This window comes from Manihot esculenta, chromosome 6, assembly GCF_001659605.2.
Source record: "Manihot esculenta cultivar AM560-2 chromosome 6, M.esculenta_v8, whole genome shotgun sequence".
NCBI classification, from domain to species: domain Eukaryota; kingdom Viridiplantae; phylum Streptophyta; class Magnoliopsida; order Malpighiales; family Euphorbiaceae; genus Manihot; species Manihot esculenta.
Window position 1 is genome coordinate 25,308,993 of NC_035166.2, and position 15,849 is coordinate 25,324,841.

General features: G+C 31.5%; 3 protein-coding genes across 5 annotated transcripts; 2 read left to right on the forward strand and 1 right to left on the reverse strand.

The window, feature by feature from the left end:
- The first annotated feature begins 1,044 nt into the window (after positions 1-1,044).
- Positions 1,045-2,958, forward strand: LOC110617143 (omega-hydroxypalmitate O-feruloyl transferase). The gene is made up of 3 exons (XM_021759756.2): positions 1,045-1,191; positions 1,316-1,773; positions 1,850-2,958. The coding sequence occupies exons 2-3, from the start codon at positions 1,339-1,341 to the stop codon at positions 2,705-2,707; spliced, it is 1,293 nt and encodes a 430-aa protein (XP_021615448.1). The 5' UTR covers positions 1,045-1,191; positions 1,316-1,338; the 3' UTR covers positions 2,708-2,958.
- Positions 2,959-6,228: 3,270 nt separating this feature from the next.
- LOC110616532 (auxin-responsive protein SAUR32) lies at positions 6,229-7,102 on the reverse strand. Its single transcript, XM_021758925.2, has one exon. The coding sequence runs from the start codon at positions 6,851-6,853 to the stop codon at positions 6,374-6,376; it is 480 nt and encodes a 159-aa protein (XP_021614617.1). The 5' UTR covers positions 6,854-7,102; the 3' UTR covers positions 6,229-6,373.
- Positions 7,103-12,503: 5,401 nt separating this feature from the next.
- LOC110617139 (protein TAPETUM DETERMINANT 1) lies at positions 12,504-15,494 on the forward strand. Of its 3 annotated transcripts, none has more exons than XM_021759749.2 (4): positions 12,504-12,636; positions 13,439-13,731; positions 14,049-14,150; positions 15,064-15,494. In XM_021759749.2, the coding sequence occupies exons 2-4, from the start codon at positions 13,644-13,646 to the stop codon at positions 15,399-15,401; spliced, it is 528 nt and encodes a 175-aa protein (XP_021615441.1). In that variant the 5' UTR covers positions 12,504-12,636; positions 13,439-13,643; the 3' UTR covers positions 15,402-15,494. The 3 variants fall into 3 exon arrangements, with proteins under 3 accessions (XP_021615441.1, XP_021615442.1, XP_021615443.1); XM_021759750.2 differs by lacking the exon at positions 12,504-12,636 and adding an exon at positions 12,687-12,922; XM_021759751.2 differs by lacking the exon at positions 12,504-12,636 and adding an exon at positions 12,942-13,351.
- Positions 15,495-15,849: the final 355 nt, after the last annotated feature.

Consider the following 15,849-nt stretch of genomic DNA (forward strand, 5'->3'; position numbering starts at 1 on the left):
GAAAAAAATATTAATTTTGGCAAACTTTATGGTCTGAAGTGAAATGTACCAGAGTATACAGAGAAAATTAATGAAATCAAAACTTCAAAGATGTTTTTATATAGGGATCAAATTTTTAACAACAGCAAAATTCAATGATGCATTTGTAAATCACCCTTTCCAAATCCATGGCGGTGGGTGTTATTTATTTTCACACGATACAGTGTCCGCCTGCCCTTCAGGACATTCAGCAAATCCAGATTCTATAAAGATTTTGTTTTCTGTCACTTGAAAAAGGTAGAAATGTACCCCAAATGAAAATATTATGATGGAGAAGTTTCAACATATGGGCTCTAAACAATGATTTTTTTGGCTTTATACTACAACAGCTGATGCTACCATTATGGGCAATGCAAGGGAAATAGCAGACGCACGTGACATATTTGATGGCAGTATTACAATCCCATAAAATTATTTATATGACACAAGTTAATAAAAAATAAAGAATTATATAAATATAATTTAATAATAAATAAAAATAGATTATAAAATTATGATAATTAATTAACAATTTTAAAAAAATTATTTTTATATAATTATCTATCTTTTATATAATTTTTTTTAACAGACTAATGTTTTTTATACTCTAATGTATACTTTCAATTATTAAAAAACTTTCAGTTTACTAAAAATCATGATTGGCGTAGATTTAATTTAGGTTAAAAAACACTAATTAGGTGGATCAAGTAATCCAATTTTCGGACGCTAACCCCACCAACCAGCTCCAAGGTCGCATTTTTTTTTCTTACGCCAGGCTGGCTTGCTGGTAATATCTCGGTTCCTTGACGAGTAGCCTACCACAATGCATATGACCTTTCCACAATTTGCAGAAAGGACAATGTCCCATTAATAAGGTTTTTCGTATACTGGAAATTGAAACCCGTCACTGTCTTGATATATACATATTTTTTGACAAAGTGATAAGGGGTCGGGAAAGGCTTGAACTTGACACCTCGCAGATTGCTCTAATGCAATTAATATAAGGTTAAGTCTGTGAGTATATACTAATATTTTGTTAATCAACCATATCCATAATTGTAAAATTTATGGCCCACCTTTTCCTATATAACTACAACACCATTATGAATAAAACATCGAAACGTTGTTGCATTGCTGCCCATTAGCGTCCAATTTAGCACTCTTCAGTTGCAGGTATGTTTCTGGTACCGAGTCCTCCATGTCAATTAATAATTTGTTGTCTGTTACTTCCAAGCCAACCAAGAAGGGTAGCATGTCGATCGTTTAATCTTCAACTCTGCATTCATTGGTGTGTCAGGTTTTAAGGAATTAATTTCATCAATGGCAGATGGTAGTGATAATACCTTTCAACTTAGTGTTAAGCAGAGCGAACCAACTCTGGTTCCTCCTGCAGAGAACACAGAGAAGGGTCTTTACTTCCTTTCAAATCTTGATCAGAACATTGCAGTGATAGTTCGTACTATTTACTGCTTTAAGTCTGATGTCAAAGGGAATGAAGACGCAGTGGAAGTTGTCAAGAATGCTTTATCAAAAGTTCTTGTTCACTACTATCCTCTTGCTGGGAGGCTAACGATTAGCTCGGAAGGGAAGTTGATAGTCGATTGCACTGGAGAGGGTGCCGTTTTCGTCGAAGCTGAAGCAAACTGTGCCATAACTGAGATTGGAGATATCACAAAGCCTGACCCTGTTGGGAAGTTGGTTTATGATATTCCGGGTGCACAGAACATACTTCAGATGCCCCTTGTGGTTGCTCAGGTATGGGAATTCTAATGACTATTTCTGTTACACAATCACAAAGTTAATCTGAAGAGTTCCTATTTAAAACTGACAGGTGACTAGATTCAAATGTGGAGGATTTGTTCTTGGACTAAGCGTGAACCACTGTATGCTCGATGGAATTGCTGCAATGGAATTTGTGAAGTCATGGGCTGAAACTGCAAGGGGCTTGCCTTTGAAGGTCCCTCCGTTTATTGATAGAAGCATACTAAAAGCACGCAACCCACCTAAGATAGAGTTTCCACACCATGAATTTGCTGAGATCGAAGACGTATCAAATACCAGCAAGCTTTATGAAGAAGAAATAACTTTTAGATCGTTCTGTTTTGATCCTGAGAAGCTTCAAAAACTAAAGAAAAAAGCCATGGAAGATGGAGGTGTAGCCAAGTGCACAAAATTTGAAGCTCTTTCAGCTTTTGTTTGGAGAACTCGATGTCAGGCATTAAGGATGCTTCCTGATCAACAAACAAAATTGCTGTTTGCTGTAGATGGACGCTCTAGATTTGTGCCACCAATACCTTATGGGTACTTTGGCAATGGAATTGTCTTAACAAATTCTTTGTGTAAAGCGGGAGAGTTGGTGGATAATCATCTGTCTTTTGCAGTAGGGCTTGTTCAGGAGGCAGTTAAATTGGTTGACGACAGTTATATGAGATCGGCCATAGATTACTTTGAAGTTACTAGAGCCAGACCTTCACTTGCTGCAACACTTTTAATCACTGCTTGGTCTAGGTTATCTTTCCACACTGCAGACTTGGGGTGGGGAGAGCCAATTTTATCAGGGCCTGTTGGTTTGCCAGAGAAGGAAGTAATTCTTTTCCTTTCTGATGGGAAAGAGATGAAAAGCATAAATGTGCTTCTGGGTTTGCCAGCTTCTGCCATGAAAACCTTTGAAGAATTAATGCAGATCTGAACAATCATACGCAAGACATCAAGCTAAAGGAGTAGTTGCTTGATCTTACTATATTTGCTGCTGTTTTAATTATTTAAATGGATAATCTGTCATGTGTGTTTTATGAGTTGTGGTGAAATAAGAATAAAATAGTGAATTTGGTTGATGATCCAACAGTAAAATGAGATCATCCTTCAAGACTACTGAAGTATGTATTTATCACTAAATTCAACGTCCCAATAAAAAATCTCATCAATTGTTTGTTTATTTACATGATAAGATGACTCCATGAATGAAGTGAAGTTGAACATGTGCATGACGGAGATGGACACTTGTAAATTTCTATCATATATGGTCTTGTTCTGCGGAAATTTCAGTGCATCTCTTTAAATTATTGCTTGAGAATGTCATCATCCAAAATTATTGCTTAAATTATATATATATATATATATATATATCTTCTATTATTATATTTCATAAAATAACATATATTTTTGTCAATTATATACATATATATTAATTAATGAGGTATTCTCATGGTCGTTATTTAATTCAAACCATATCCAAGTTAAAATAAATATTATATTTAAATTTTTAAAAATATATTTTTTGAGTTTAAGAGAAGCACAATAGAATGAATAACAACGGATAAGCTACAAATGAAGATTTAACTCTCTCCACTTCTTATTATAAAAAATAAATAATATCATATATAATATATAAATGATAAAACTATAAATTAAATAATGAATTTAATTAGACTTATTTCTATTATATAATATGTTATCTATTAAAGGCTATTTTTTAGTTTGAAGAAATTTTTTAAAGTAATGAAAATTTTTTTAATATTTAAAACTTTAAAAATTTTTATGTTGAAGAAAGAATACGCTTTTTAAATTAAGATTTAAATTTTATTTTATTTAAATCCACCTCCCATTAAACAAAGTATTAGGAGTAAAAAATATGTTGATGATTGAAAGCGTAATTAAAGAAACTGGAAAATCTGCCTAACATATTTAATGTATGGATTTATTGCGTAACTAAAGAAACGGGAAAATCTGCCTAACATATTTAATGCACGGATTTATTATTATGTTATAAATTTTAAAAGTATAAATTTACTTCCTCTGTCTCATAATATTTTTATTTATTGATGACCATCGGACCACTAACGTGCCGTAGTCGAGCTTTTATAGAAGAGTCAAACTCAAAATCCATCAGAGCTCACTACGCAAACTGACCCATTAGCACGCAATTCAGTCCACAATCTAGCAGATCGAGCTAACCGAGACTCGAGTTCACCAAAGAGGGACCCAGCTCACCAGAACAAGAACTCCTGACAGCAGGCATCAAGGCCCGAACAGAAACAAGGATAGAAGTCTGGCTTACACAAGCAGGGGTGACAACTTGAAAGACCTCCCGGGTCACGTCTGCCACAGATTTGTCGGCCTTGAAGGCTTCCAGCGTGGCCTTCAAGTTCTCCATGGACAAATTGAAATTCTTCGGTAGCTTAAGGTTGTCCATAGGTGAAGTAGAAAAAATACAACTAAAAAGGAAAGAATAAGAAATCAATCATTGACAATACCAGCTTCCCGACAGTCCCAGAGGTTGGACATAAACATGCACTTCTCGACATCATGCTTCTTCCGTACGGAGGTTAGTTGAAAAAGACAGATCTGATCCACTAGGAATAGCCGAGAAAGGTCATTGCAGCCTTGAGGGATCTCTCTCCAAAAGAGATCGACATCCCAACTGATCCCTGAGCTCTCCTTCAGCTCGACCACCACAAAGATTTCAGTCTAGCCTTTTATTGAATCTTTGTACGCAACAAAGATAGACAATCCTTCCCGGGTAGCAAAATAATAAAACTCATAATTAGCCCGAACAAAGCGAAAAAATGTAGAAAACAGAGCAATGGAGGGGGCAAAACCCTAATATAGACAAACTGATTCAAAAGAACACATGAAAAGTATGGAATTTGGGGATAACATGCGAGGTGTCACATAGAAATGGGTAAAAACCTCAATGGAAAAAAGGGGTAAAAGGGAAAGTTAGTCCAAAATCTCGTTATTTAACAAAAAAAATCAAGCTACGACCCTGCTGGGTCTACCAAGCCCGCCGGAGCTGAATTAGGAAGAACAATTCTCTCATTAGGAGGAGGAGTCCTAATCCTATAGATGGAGGTATCGATATATTAATTGGAGAAGAAATCAAAAAGGGAAGAAGGAGTGACAAAATATATCAAATCCACAACATCGGGAATCCTAATGGAAGTCATGGGAAGAGCAAGAGAGAATGGGTTGTCGAAAGCAAAGCAAGAAGAAGAGTCGAGAGCAAAGTCGAGAATACAAATTTGAAATGGGTAAAGGTGGAGAAAAGACGTTTTGATAGAAGTCTCTCTAGGGCCGTGCGATCATAATTGAGATTTCAAAATTTACCCTCTCATTAATCATGGAATAACTAATGAGCAGGTAAAGGGACACTTGATGACCGCTAGGCTATTGACACCCATGCTGTAGTCAAGCCATTGTAGGAGAGTTAGGCCCAGAACCTGTCAGAGTCCATTACGCTAGTTGATCCATTAGCACGCAACCCAGTTCACAATCGAGCAGGCTGAGCTAACCGGGGCCGAGACTCACCAAAGAGGGACCTAGCTCATCTGACGTGATGGGAAAGTAGAGGAGTAGGTCCAGCTATGCCACAACCCTATCAGCATGAGTGTCGGAAGGGAATTAAATGGTCGTCTGACAATAGTGAGAAGACCGATATGTCCGTACGTACGACTCTGTGTGATAGCGACATATAGCACTACAGCAGGGTGGCGGTTATGCGTCATTAGAAAATAAGTGAAAAAGGAATAAAAGAGAAAAGCGTGAAACATTCAGGCTAAACTTACTTATTCACACTAAAATCCTATTTCTTTTTCGATCTCAAATCATTATTTATTTTATTTTTTAATATACATTAAAAATATATATTTTTAATAATTTTTCAATCATAATCAACTTAAATATATTACACTTTATTAAATATTAAGAGATATTTTAGGAGATTTAGATTTAAATGTTAGCAAATAATTATAGTGATAAGAAATTAGATAAAAATAGAACAACTTCTTGTCTAATAATTGAATTTATTATAAATTTAAAATATAATAAAATATAGTAAAATATTTGTTTTGAAGAGACCGTATTTTTACTTAAAAAATAAATATTATCTAAATAACTTTTTCCAACAAATAGTGATCTTATCATTTTTTGTTTTGTTTTATGTTGTATAGCTGGGCTTGGGCTAACAAAAAAATAAAGAAGAATTTTTTTTTATATAAAAAAAGAATGACTTCATTCTTTTAACAATCGAATATATATTATTTTTAAATAATGATATTATAACATTACGAATTTGTGATTAAACTCTACAAATAATTATAAATTTGTTATTAAGCTTTATAAGTCAAAAAATTAATAATGAAATTCATCGTGATTAATGGTTATAATATAATTTATATATTTACTGCAATTATATAAATTTCTTTAAAATTGAACGTATATTTTAAACTTTTATGCAGTTATATATACAGGTATAGTTAACTCAACGTTAATATCTGCACAAATGAGAATTTAGCTTAGTATACAAAGTCATTTTTAAGACATTAAACTCTCCAGTAAAAATTCCAACAAAACCCAATTATACTAAAAAAAACTTTAGCATCTGCATGGATGGAAGCGAAGGACTACAAAGGTTTAATGGCCTGCATCTTGAGATGCTTATGTCTTCCCAGCAATCCATCTCTGCTAAAACTTTATAAAACAAATCAACATCGCAGGGAAGCAATATTGGACCTTCGCTGTTGAACCCATATTCCATTTCAGCATCTTCAAGCAACAACCTGAACAGTGGATGGTTAACAAACTCAGTCTTTATCACGAACCTTTGTTTCTCGGGTCCTACGTAGACTGAGAAGCAGCCTTCTGGAGCTACCTGGCACTTCTTTTTCCGCTTTTCATCTCCTTCGCTTGATCCTGTGGTACAGTGCCATGATTTGGTTTTTGTCAAAGAGTTGCAAATATTTCTGGCAGATTTCTTGGTGCCAGAACCTAGAGATCGACACCTTTTCCATGCCTTGACAAACAGATTTCTCTTCCAGTTACACTTTCCAATATCCATCGATGAGAAACAGGAAGAGGGCTAATTAATAAAAAGCCTTTTATATCCTATTCAAAACTGAAGAAGAGATCAAGACAAGAAGATTAACAGATAATAGACGTAGGTAGCTTTTGTCTGTATTATAGATCTTCAACTGTCCGAGGAAGATAAAAGAAGGCAGAGAAGAGAAACCCACAGGAAGTTAAATGAGTTGACAACTTGGGTAGTAGAGCTTTCAAGGAAAGACTGCACTTATATATAGCAGCTACTCCTAATGAAATGGCACTTGTCAACGCCGCAAGCAGCTCGAAGATTTTGAATATACTTGGTCTAAAGAAATCAAAACCTGGACAAAAGAAAGAGGACCACACCCCCACTTCCTTGTGTCTTTAATATATAATATATTCAACGCCTGTCGAGAGTAACGAACAAGGAAACCAGAATAAAATTTATTTAGACGGCCTGTTGCATAAAACAATTTATATTTAAAAAATATTTTTAATATTTTTTATATTTATACAACTCATAAATTTATTAATATATTTTATTTTTTAAATTAAAATTAAATAATTAAATTTTATGTGAAGGACACCTGTAAGCAAGAAAAAATGAGGATGATGATTGAGTGGAAAGGCAAGGCAAGGCAACGGAGGAAGTTTCATGGAGAGAACTTACCCCAGGTAGAACCAAAATGTGTAATCCAATTACAAGCCTTATCATTGGCTGTTTCTTTGGAAATGATTTTTTCATGTAAGTGGGAGTTGGTGCAGTGAAATTGCCTAGAAGTTGCCACTTTCCATCTCTGTGGTTCACAAAATTAATAAATATATATACCTGCTTGTTAATTGGTCACATGATTTTTATGGGGACACAAATTTATCATTATTTTTATTTAATGGTTTCTTTTGCAGACAACGGAAAAAATAAATGGTACACAAGATTTTCAATTTTGTCACTGCCAATTCAACTCCAACTTATAACATTGTTAATTAGCGACTTTCCTTTCTCATTTTCAATTTATTATAATAAATTCTTTTATTTTTAGAAACATTAACAACAAAATTTATATGTGTAACAATAACATATATATAAAAAATAATTATTAATATTATTTATCTTTACTTCCTCTTTATACATAAAACTTCTAAATGGACCTTAAATAATTAAGTAACGATTAAGATGCCTATAAGTCAGCTCATGAAAGTTGAGATCCTCTGATTATGAGACGGAAAACGGAAAACATGCATTCTCCTTGCCCCGTGAGCTCCTCCTTTGTTTTCACGTATCTGGCGAATCTTTAAAAAAAAAAAAAGATTAATACATAAAAATTTTTATGATTTAAGAATTTTTTTTAAAAAAATTTAATTAAATTTTATATTCCAAAATGTATTTATCATTGAAAGTTAAATCTACGAGGGAGTAATTGAATAAATTCAACCATGAGGGATTAATTGAGAATATATATATATATATATATATGTATGAACTTATGAAAAAAAAGGGTTAATTGAGATTATTTTGGTAGTACACAATTAGTCACTTTTACATTTTAATCACGTTCTCTAATTTTAAGGGCGAGCATAGTTCGATTCTACCAGCAAAATAATTTGTTCTCTGAGATTTGGTTTGATTTATCAATAAATGGTATATTTTGATTTTAATTTTAAGAAATTTAATATATTTGCTCCATTTTTTCAGTTTTTAAAAAAAATTATATAATTAAATTTAATAGTTTTTTTTATTAATTGTTATTGTGTCCAAAATTACAGTTAAAAAATGAAATATAATTGAAATTAAGCACACATGTACAAATTGAATATGGTGACCAAATCAATAATAAATCAAATTAAACCAACTAAATTAAATTGATTAATTTAATTATTAATTATTTTTATTTTAATTTGGTTTGATTTAATTTATTATAAATTTTAATTTATTTGATTTCAATTGAAGAAAATTAGAAAGAATAGTGAATTTATTTATAAGAAAAAGGAACTGAAACAAAAAACTATAAGTTAGACTTTTTTATGTGTGAAGAATGGTTATGGTTGCTGGAATATATCCTTTGAACAGCTAGTAAAATGACATGTGATTAACAAGTTGTAACTTCCCAACAAAATATTAAATAATAAAATTTTGCTTAAACCCTTTTACCTTCTTAATTCTGACAAAATTATTTAAAAAAAACAAAACATGTGGGTAATAGAAAATTGCAGAATTGCAATGGCGCGCAGCGTGGAAGCCTAGGATTGGAAGTTTAATTAGGAGTTAGGATATTGTATTATATAGTATAATCTGAATCTCAATGTACAAATTTTCATGTCCAATGTAATTAATTAATTAATATTTTTATAATCAAATTAAAAAACAAACTGAATATAATATGGAAAATCACATCAGAAGTAGAAAGAAACAGAAGATGTACCTGTGGGGAAAACACATTAACTATTGCGTTATTTGTTCTTACAAGAAAGCGCAGAGACCGGCAAAACAGTTAACACGCAAAATATTAGTTGATTGAATTAATGAAATAGATAAATTAACAAACACTAATAAATTAATAAAGAAAATAAATTTTCACTCCAACCAACACATATAAACACCAAATCTATCCATAATAATAATCTACATATGTTATTAAAAAATTTATTATTTAAATTATTAATAAATTATTTTTAAAAATTTATTAAAATGTGTTTCTTTTTAAAAAATAATTTTTCCATATTCGTTTTATGAACGAGAAAGAAAAATTTAAAATTCAATTTTATCATTAATAATTCTTTATTTAATTATGAAATATTATCATTATTAATCATAAGTCAATTATATATTTTTAAAAATTTATTAAAATATTATTTTTTTTATCAATAAAATAATTATTAATTATTTTTTTATTTTTCATTTTAAAAATAAAATTAATATTTTATTATATTTTTAACGATATAAATAAGTAAAATTAAATTAAATTAAATAAAAATATTTTAATAAATTTTTTAAAATCAAAAAATTAGTTTATTAATAATAATAATATTTAAAAATTAAATAGTAAATAACTATAATTTTAATACAGTATTTTAATTAATATTATGTAATAAAACGTCGAGAAATATAGTGGCCCAAGCAGCATACAAGGTTTCTACCTTTGCCTGAACTTAAATGGCTTAATAACTCGGAGTATGCTAGCCTGATTATTTTACTTTGGATACGAGGCTAATTAAATTTATATATGTTTATTCAATAACTAAATAAATTTAATTTAATTTTTTATTAATTAAATTTTTATATTTCTATTTAAATACTAAATAAATCATCATTTAATATAATATTCTTTTTAATAATAAAAATATTTTTTATATAATAAAATTTTATTTTTATAATTTTATAAATTATTTTTTATATTTATTTGTTTTTTTATAATTTTCATATTAATTAAAATACTATAATTTTTAATATTTTAAATTATAAAAAATAATATTTTATTATAAAAAATAATATTATACTATATTAAGATTTATTTGACCTTTAATAAATAATTGGTAAAAAAAATTAAATTAAATTTATTTAGCCCTTGAAAAAATTTATATGAATTTAATTAGACTTATCCATTTTATTTTAGTGCTTATTTAGTATTAAAAAAATAAAAAAAAATTAAGTGAGATGACAAATATTAAATCTGAATTTTAATTAAAATTAATTTAAATTCATAGTTAAAATTGTTACTAATATCAAAATTATAATTTAATAGTATAAAATTTAAAGATTATAATATGAATGTGAATTCGGTGAATTATTTTATCATTAGGCTATTAAATTATTATAAACTCAAAATTAACTTATATTAGACACAATATAATTATAAATTCAATTTTTGTAAACGCTTAAGAAATCAATTTTTGTAAGTTAATGCTCTAATTTGCACTTTATAAACTTATATATTATAGAAGTTAAGCGTTGAATATGAAATATTCAACTAAATGTATTTACGAGTTGACTAAATATTTTATATTTTCAGAGTGTACAGTGGTTTTGGCTAAATTATTGATGCTGCTAATTGACATGTTGCTGGTTTCTTTGGATGGGAAGGAGCGGTTTGATTTCGTTTGGGTTTTGTGTTTTGATTTTGATTTAATTAATTTGTATGGGATGGGCTGTCTTTGGGCTTTTAAGATCCATTGATTTGTATATTATAGCCTTAAAATGCAATTTACAGATAAAAAAAACATGAAAGTAAATATTATGTAATGATTTCTATTAAATCATATTAATTTCAAGCCCATTTGACATAAAAAAGAAGAAATAAGAAATGCAAAGACAATAGAAAATAAAAAGATAATTATAGCCTAATCCTATATAAAAGAGAATAAAATAGAAAAAGGAAAAAAATTTAACCTAAAATCAATAGAAGACCAAAAGATTTAGAGATAATTATTACAATCCATTATAATTAGTTTACTAAAAAAGAATAAAAATTAATTTGAAAGTAAATATTGTATAACGATTTCCATTAAAATGGGATCAATTAAGATTCATTTTACAAGTACATTAATTGAGTGCATATTACAAATATTACTATTAAAGTATAATATCAAATTGAGATTTGAATGATGATTGAGGAAGGAAACGTAAATGCACATTAAATAAATTATAATAAAGAAGGAAAGAAAGAAAGCTGAAGAATAAAATAGTAATAAATTTTATAATCTTGAAGATTTTTTGCAATAAAAGTTAAATATATATATTTTTCTGTTCTCGAATAATTGAATTAATTAAGAAATTGAACTATATTTGTAAAGAAGAGCCATACTGAATTTGGTCAAAACCGTACGTAGAGATATTCTGTTGCTGTAGCAGTACAATCAAAGGGGGAAATACTTCTGCAATTATGTTACTTCACTGTCTGCTTCCAACCCATTAGGAAAGTTGCATCAATTATATTAGAAACTTTGGACCCTAAACTATTTTGGATTCATTTAAAATAAAAAAATTTCCTAAAAATTTAATTTTTATTTATTTTTTCACTATTATATTATTTAAAATAAAAAATCTAATTTTTTTAATTAAAAAATTATAAATTAAAAAAAAAATCATACAAATGAAAAGGTTTATTATCACTACCTTTAAATTAAAAACCCTCATATAATGATATATACCCACTTTGTTTCAGCACATAATTCAAATATTTACTACTCCATTATTGATTGATATTATATTTCATGTATTTAATTTGATAATAAATTAATTAAATTAAATTAATTTTTCATTTTATTTATATTAAAAAAAAACTCTTGGAAGGAAATAACCATATGGTCACTTCGTAGCGAAAAGACCCACTTTTAAGCCCTTTTTGTGTAATCCGATTCCCATTTGGCTGACAAGTCTCCGGCAACCCTTCCCCTTCACCTAAACAATCGCCGGAAGCATTCAATTCAGAGGTTGAGATCGAGACCAAAAAGCCAACAAATCCGGAGTCATAAATATCCCTGCAATTATTATTTATTATTACTAATCCCCATCAGATTCTTAAAAATGTGCCCCCACGTCCCCTAATCACCGCAATCATCATATCCGTTCACACTCCCTCGTGCGTCTTCACCTGCTCTAATATTTTCTGTTAACACACCCACGTGCGCTTTAACCATGGTTAACTATTTTCCTAAACCGTCCAATATTCCTCACTATAAATATCTGTAGCTCCCGTTCCCAGACAAAAACACAAAACCCACGCTCTCTCTTCCCCTTGACTTCAAAACGCACGCGTTTCGGTGTTGATTGATCATCCCACCCAATCCAATCCTTTTTCAGAGGTGAAGCAGACCTTCTTCCTGGTTTGCATGGACACATACGATCACTTGTGTTGTTCTATATACGTAAATTGATTTGCTTTGTTCATGGATATTAAATGTGTTTGATCGGAGTACCACTTTTAGGGATTTATGTAGTTTTTGTCATTTGTGGCTTCTCCTTTTCACTCTGCCATTTTTGTCTCTTAAGCTTCTTTTCTCTCTCTCTGTCTCTGTCTCTCTGTACTGTACTCTTTGCTTTGTTGACACTGTTCTCGCGCAGTAAACTTCGCTGCTGCAATTGCTGCCGGTGCGTTTGAATATATATATACAATTTCTTTCCAATTTTCATGTTCCCGAAAATTTCCCGGAAAATATACTTTTTTCCATTTCAGTCACAGGATAATACCTTCCGCTTCCTTCAAGACTTCCTCCTTTAACCTCAACGCTTCGTTTCGAGGGAAAGAGAACTGCTCCTCTATCTCTCTTTTGTTTATTTTTAATTTTTATTGATGGAAAAAAAATACTCTGTCTAGTAAGTTAATCCTGATAGATTAGATGAATGATAACCGTGCGCTTTTCGTGTTTTTGCCTTTTTACGCTAAGCAAGTCGTTCAAGGCTTGTACCAATCGCCGTCGTTTCTAGGTCATTTTATAGCTAAAGTTTAGCTCGTGAGTGCTAGGGGTTTATAGCTACATTTGCAGTGAAATGTGAACCGCTTGATGCTCTAATCAGACGGTTGTTGTTTCTAAGTTTTTTTCTCTTTAATGATGATGTGATATGATGAACACGCATACTTAGATGCAATCACGTCCTTTTATGCAGATTTCAATATCTGGGACTTGAGAGACTCTTCGTTTCCAGTGAAGCATCATATCCATGGCGGTTTAGTTCTCCGAGTCGACTCGCTGATTCTACGTAGTTATCGATCTATTTGACTTTTGTTCCCTTTATTCGCTTCGGGAGAATCAAAAAGTTCTTGCCTTCCTCTTGCTCTACTGCGCCAAAAAGTAGATATTCATCCTCGAAGATGAGAGCCTTTTCAAAGGGTAGAATCGCCGCCGTTTTGGTTCTCCTCTTCTCCTTGATTCTATTATCCATGCCTCTTTATTCGACAGGTGCGTATACATATACTTGTATAATATTATATACGTGGGTCATGTTCCATGGACCTAGACATTCCTTATATTTGTTTAAAATGCTTCTATCATCATTTTCGTCGGTTTGCGTTTGTTTAATTGATGTTGGTCTCTTGGTCTTTCTTTCAGTGACATTGGTGGGTCATCTTGTTTTTTCTTTCCATACTCTATTCCTTCAGTTTCTTTATTTTATCACCTTTATTCAGAAGGAATAAATTACTAAATCAGTCTGTTTCTGTTTGTTTTTTCTCTAATAATATCTAATTTCTCCCTTTGCCTTGTTTTCTGGTTTCCAGGTACGAGTTACATTGAAGGTAGATCCACGGGATCGATCAATTCAGTCTCCAAGGGAGGGAACTATACACTATTTTCTCCACATCGAAAGCTTCTTAGGCGCTGTAAGATGATTCCGACTTACCTTTCCTTTCTAGGATTCCTGTTATTGTTTTTAAAATGAAGAGAGAGCAAATGAATATTTCTTATGGCGAGGATTTGGGTTTTGCAACTGTTCTAGTCTTGGCTGCGTGACTGTGTGAGGAGTCCTGAAACGATTTTTGTTGCGCATTTGTTCTTTTTTTCGTCGTCAAAGTTTTTGTTGCCCATTTATTCGCTGTAAGTTTTTGGTACCAGCGACTAGCGACCAGGGAAATGTTGTGTGTACAGATGATAGTACGGTAGGTGTGTCGGATGTGCATACCTGTATTATTTTTCGTTATGCTGGGTGCTAACGTGCACCATTGGCTATTGTGCTCCATCAGCACAGAATTGTAGCGAGTATTTTTTGATGGGATCCTCACATCCCATAATCACACCTTATAGAACCTTTTACTCGAAAGACTTGGTTAGCCTGTGACCTGTGCGTCTATTCTATAGCGCGCATGTTAGCAACTTTCGCTTCCTGTTAGTCGTCTATATGGCAAGGGTTTGAATCATTAACTATGATGATGATAGCTTTGTCTAAGATAATTGAGAGTTGCTTTTTTAAGGGTTACTCAAAAGGAGTTGTAGATTGAAAAGCAAAATGGACATACATGGAAAGCAGAAGTTATTAATCTGAATAATGCTCCTACAAGTAGAGATAATTTGTCTGTTTCAATTCTCTTTTATCGTATAAATACATTTCCTGTGATTCACCCCCTCCAAAAAGGGTATTTTGTCTGTTTCCCTTGCCGGTGGGTTAATTGGTTGTCTTCACGTTGTGTTTAATTAATTTGCTCCAAAGCGTTGCACTTTCTTGAAAGCCATAGATCATCAAGTCTTAAGGAATTTATTTTAACGCCCCATTTTCTTATTTGCATTCTTCTTACACAGCATTGGCAATTGTGGAACCTGTTAGAATAGCAGAAAAGTGTACGAAGGCCGATATTCTGATAATCCAGGGAGCCACACCTCCTCTTCCAAGCGGCATACCTACCTACACTGTGGAGATAATGAACGCGTGCGCCAGTGGCTGTGATATCTCGGGTATTCACCTTACCTGTGGCTGGTTCAGTTCTGCTAATCCCATCAATCCCAATATCTTCAAGCGCCTTAGCTACAATGATTGCCTTGTTAACGATGGCAAGCCCTTGGCAGTTGGTGGCACAATTTCCTTCGTTTATGCGAGTACTTACCTTTACCCGATGTCCGTCTCCTCAGTTTTCTGTTAGTGAAAATTACACTATGAACATGGAATAATAAATAACACCGACGGTGGCTCATGGTCATGAGAGCCGCTGTCAATTTAAGATGTTTTTACCTACTTAATTCTTGTTTCCTGGTTTTGGTTGCAATTTTTTTTTCCTTGTTTGGGATACTGGAAGGTCTCTAACTATATATCTAAATGTTTTCTGAATTTCGGAAGCCGAGAAAATTCTTGAAGACTTCTTTGGAAGTGACCATCCGTACATAGTAAATCCATAAAACTAAATCTACTACACCCTGTTGTGAATGTGATTCTTACAAAAAAAAAAATTAAATTCTATCAATAAAATTTAATTTATTTTCGTTATCAAAAAATTCATTTATTTAAAATAGTAATAAAATTCAATTAAATTTTTATATTTTAAACAAATCAATAAGAAATTCAAATTAATTTATTCACTTCATCGTTTTTAT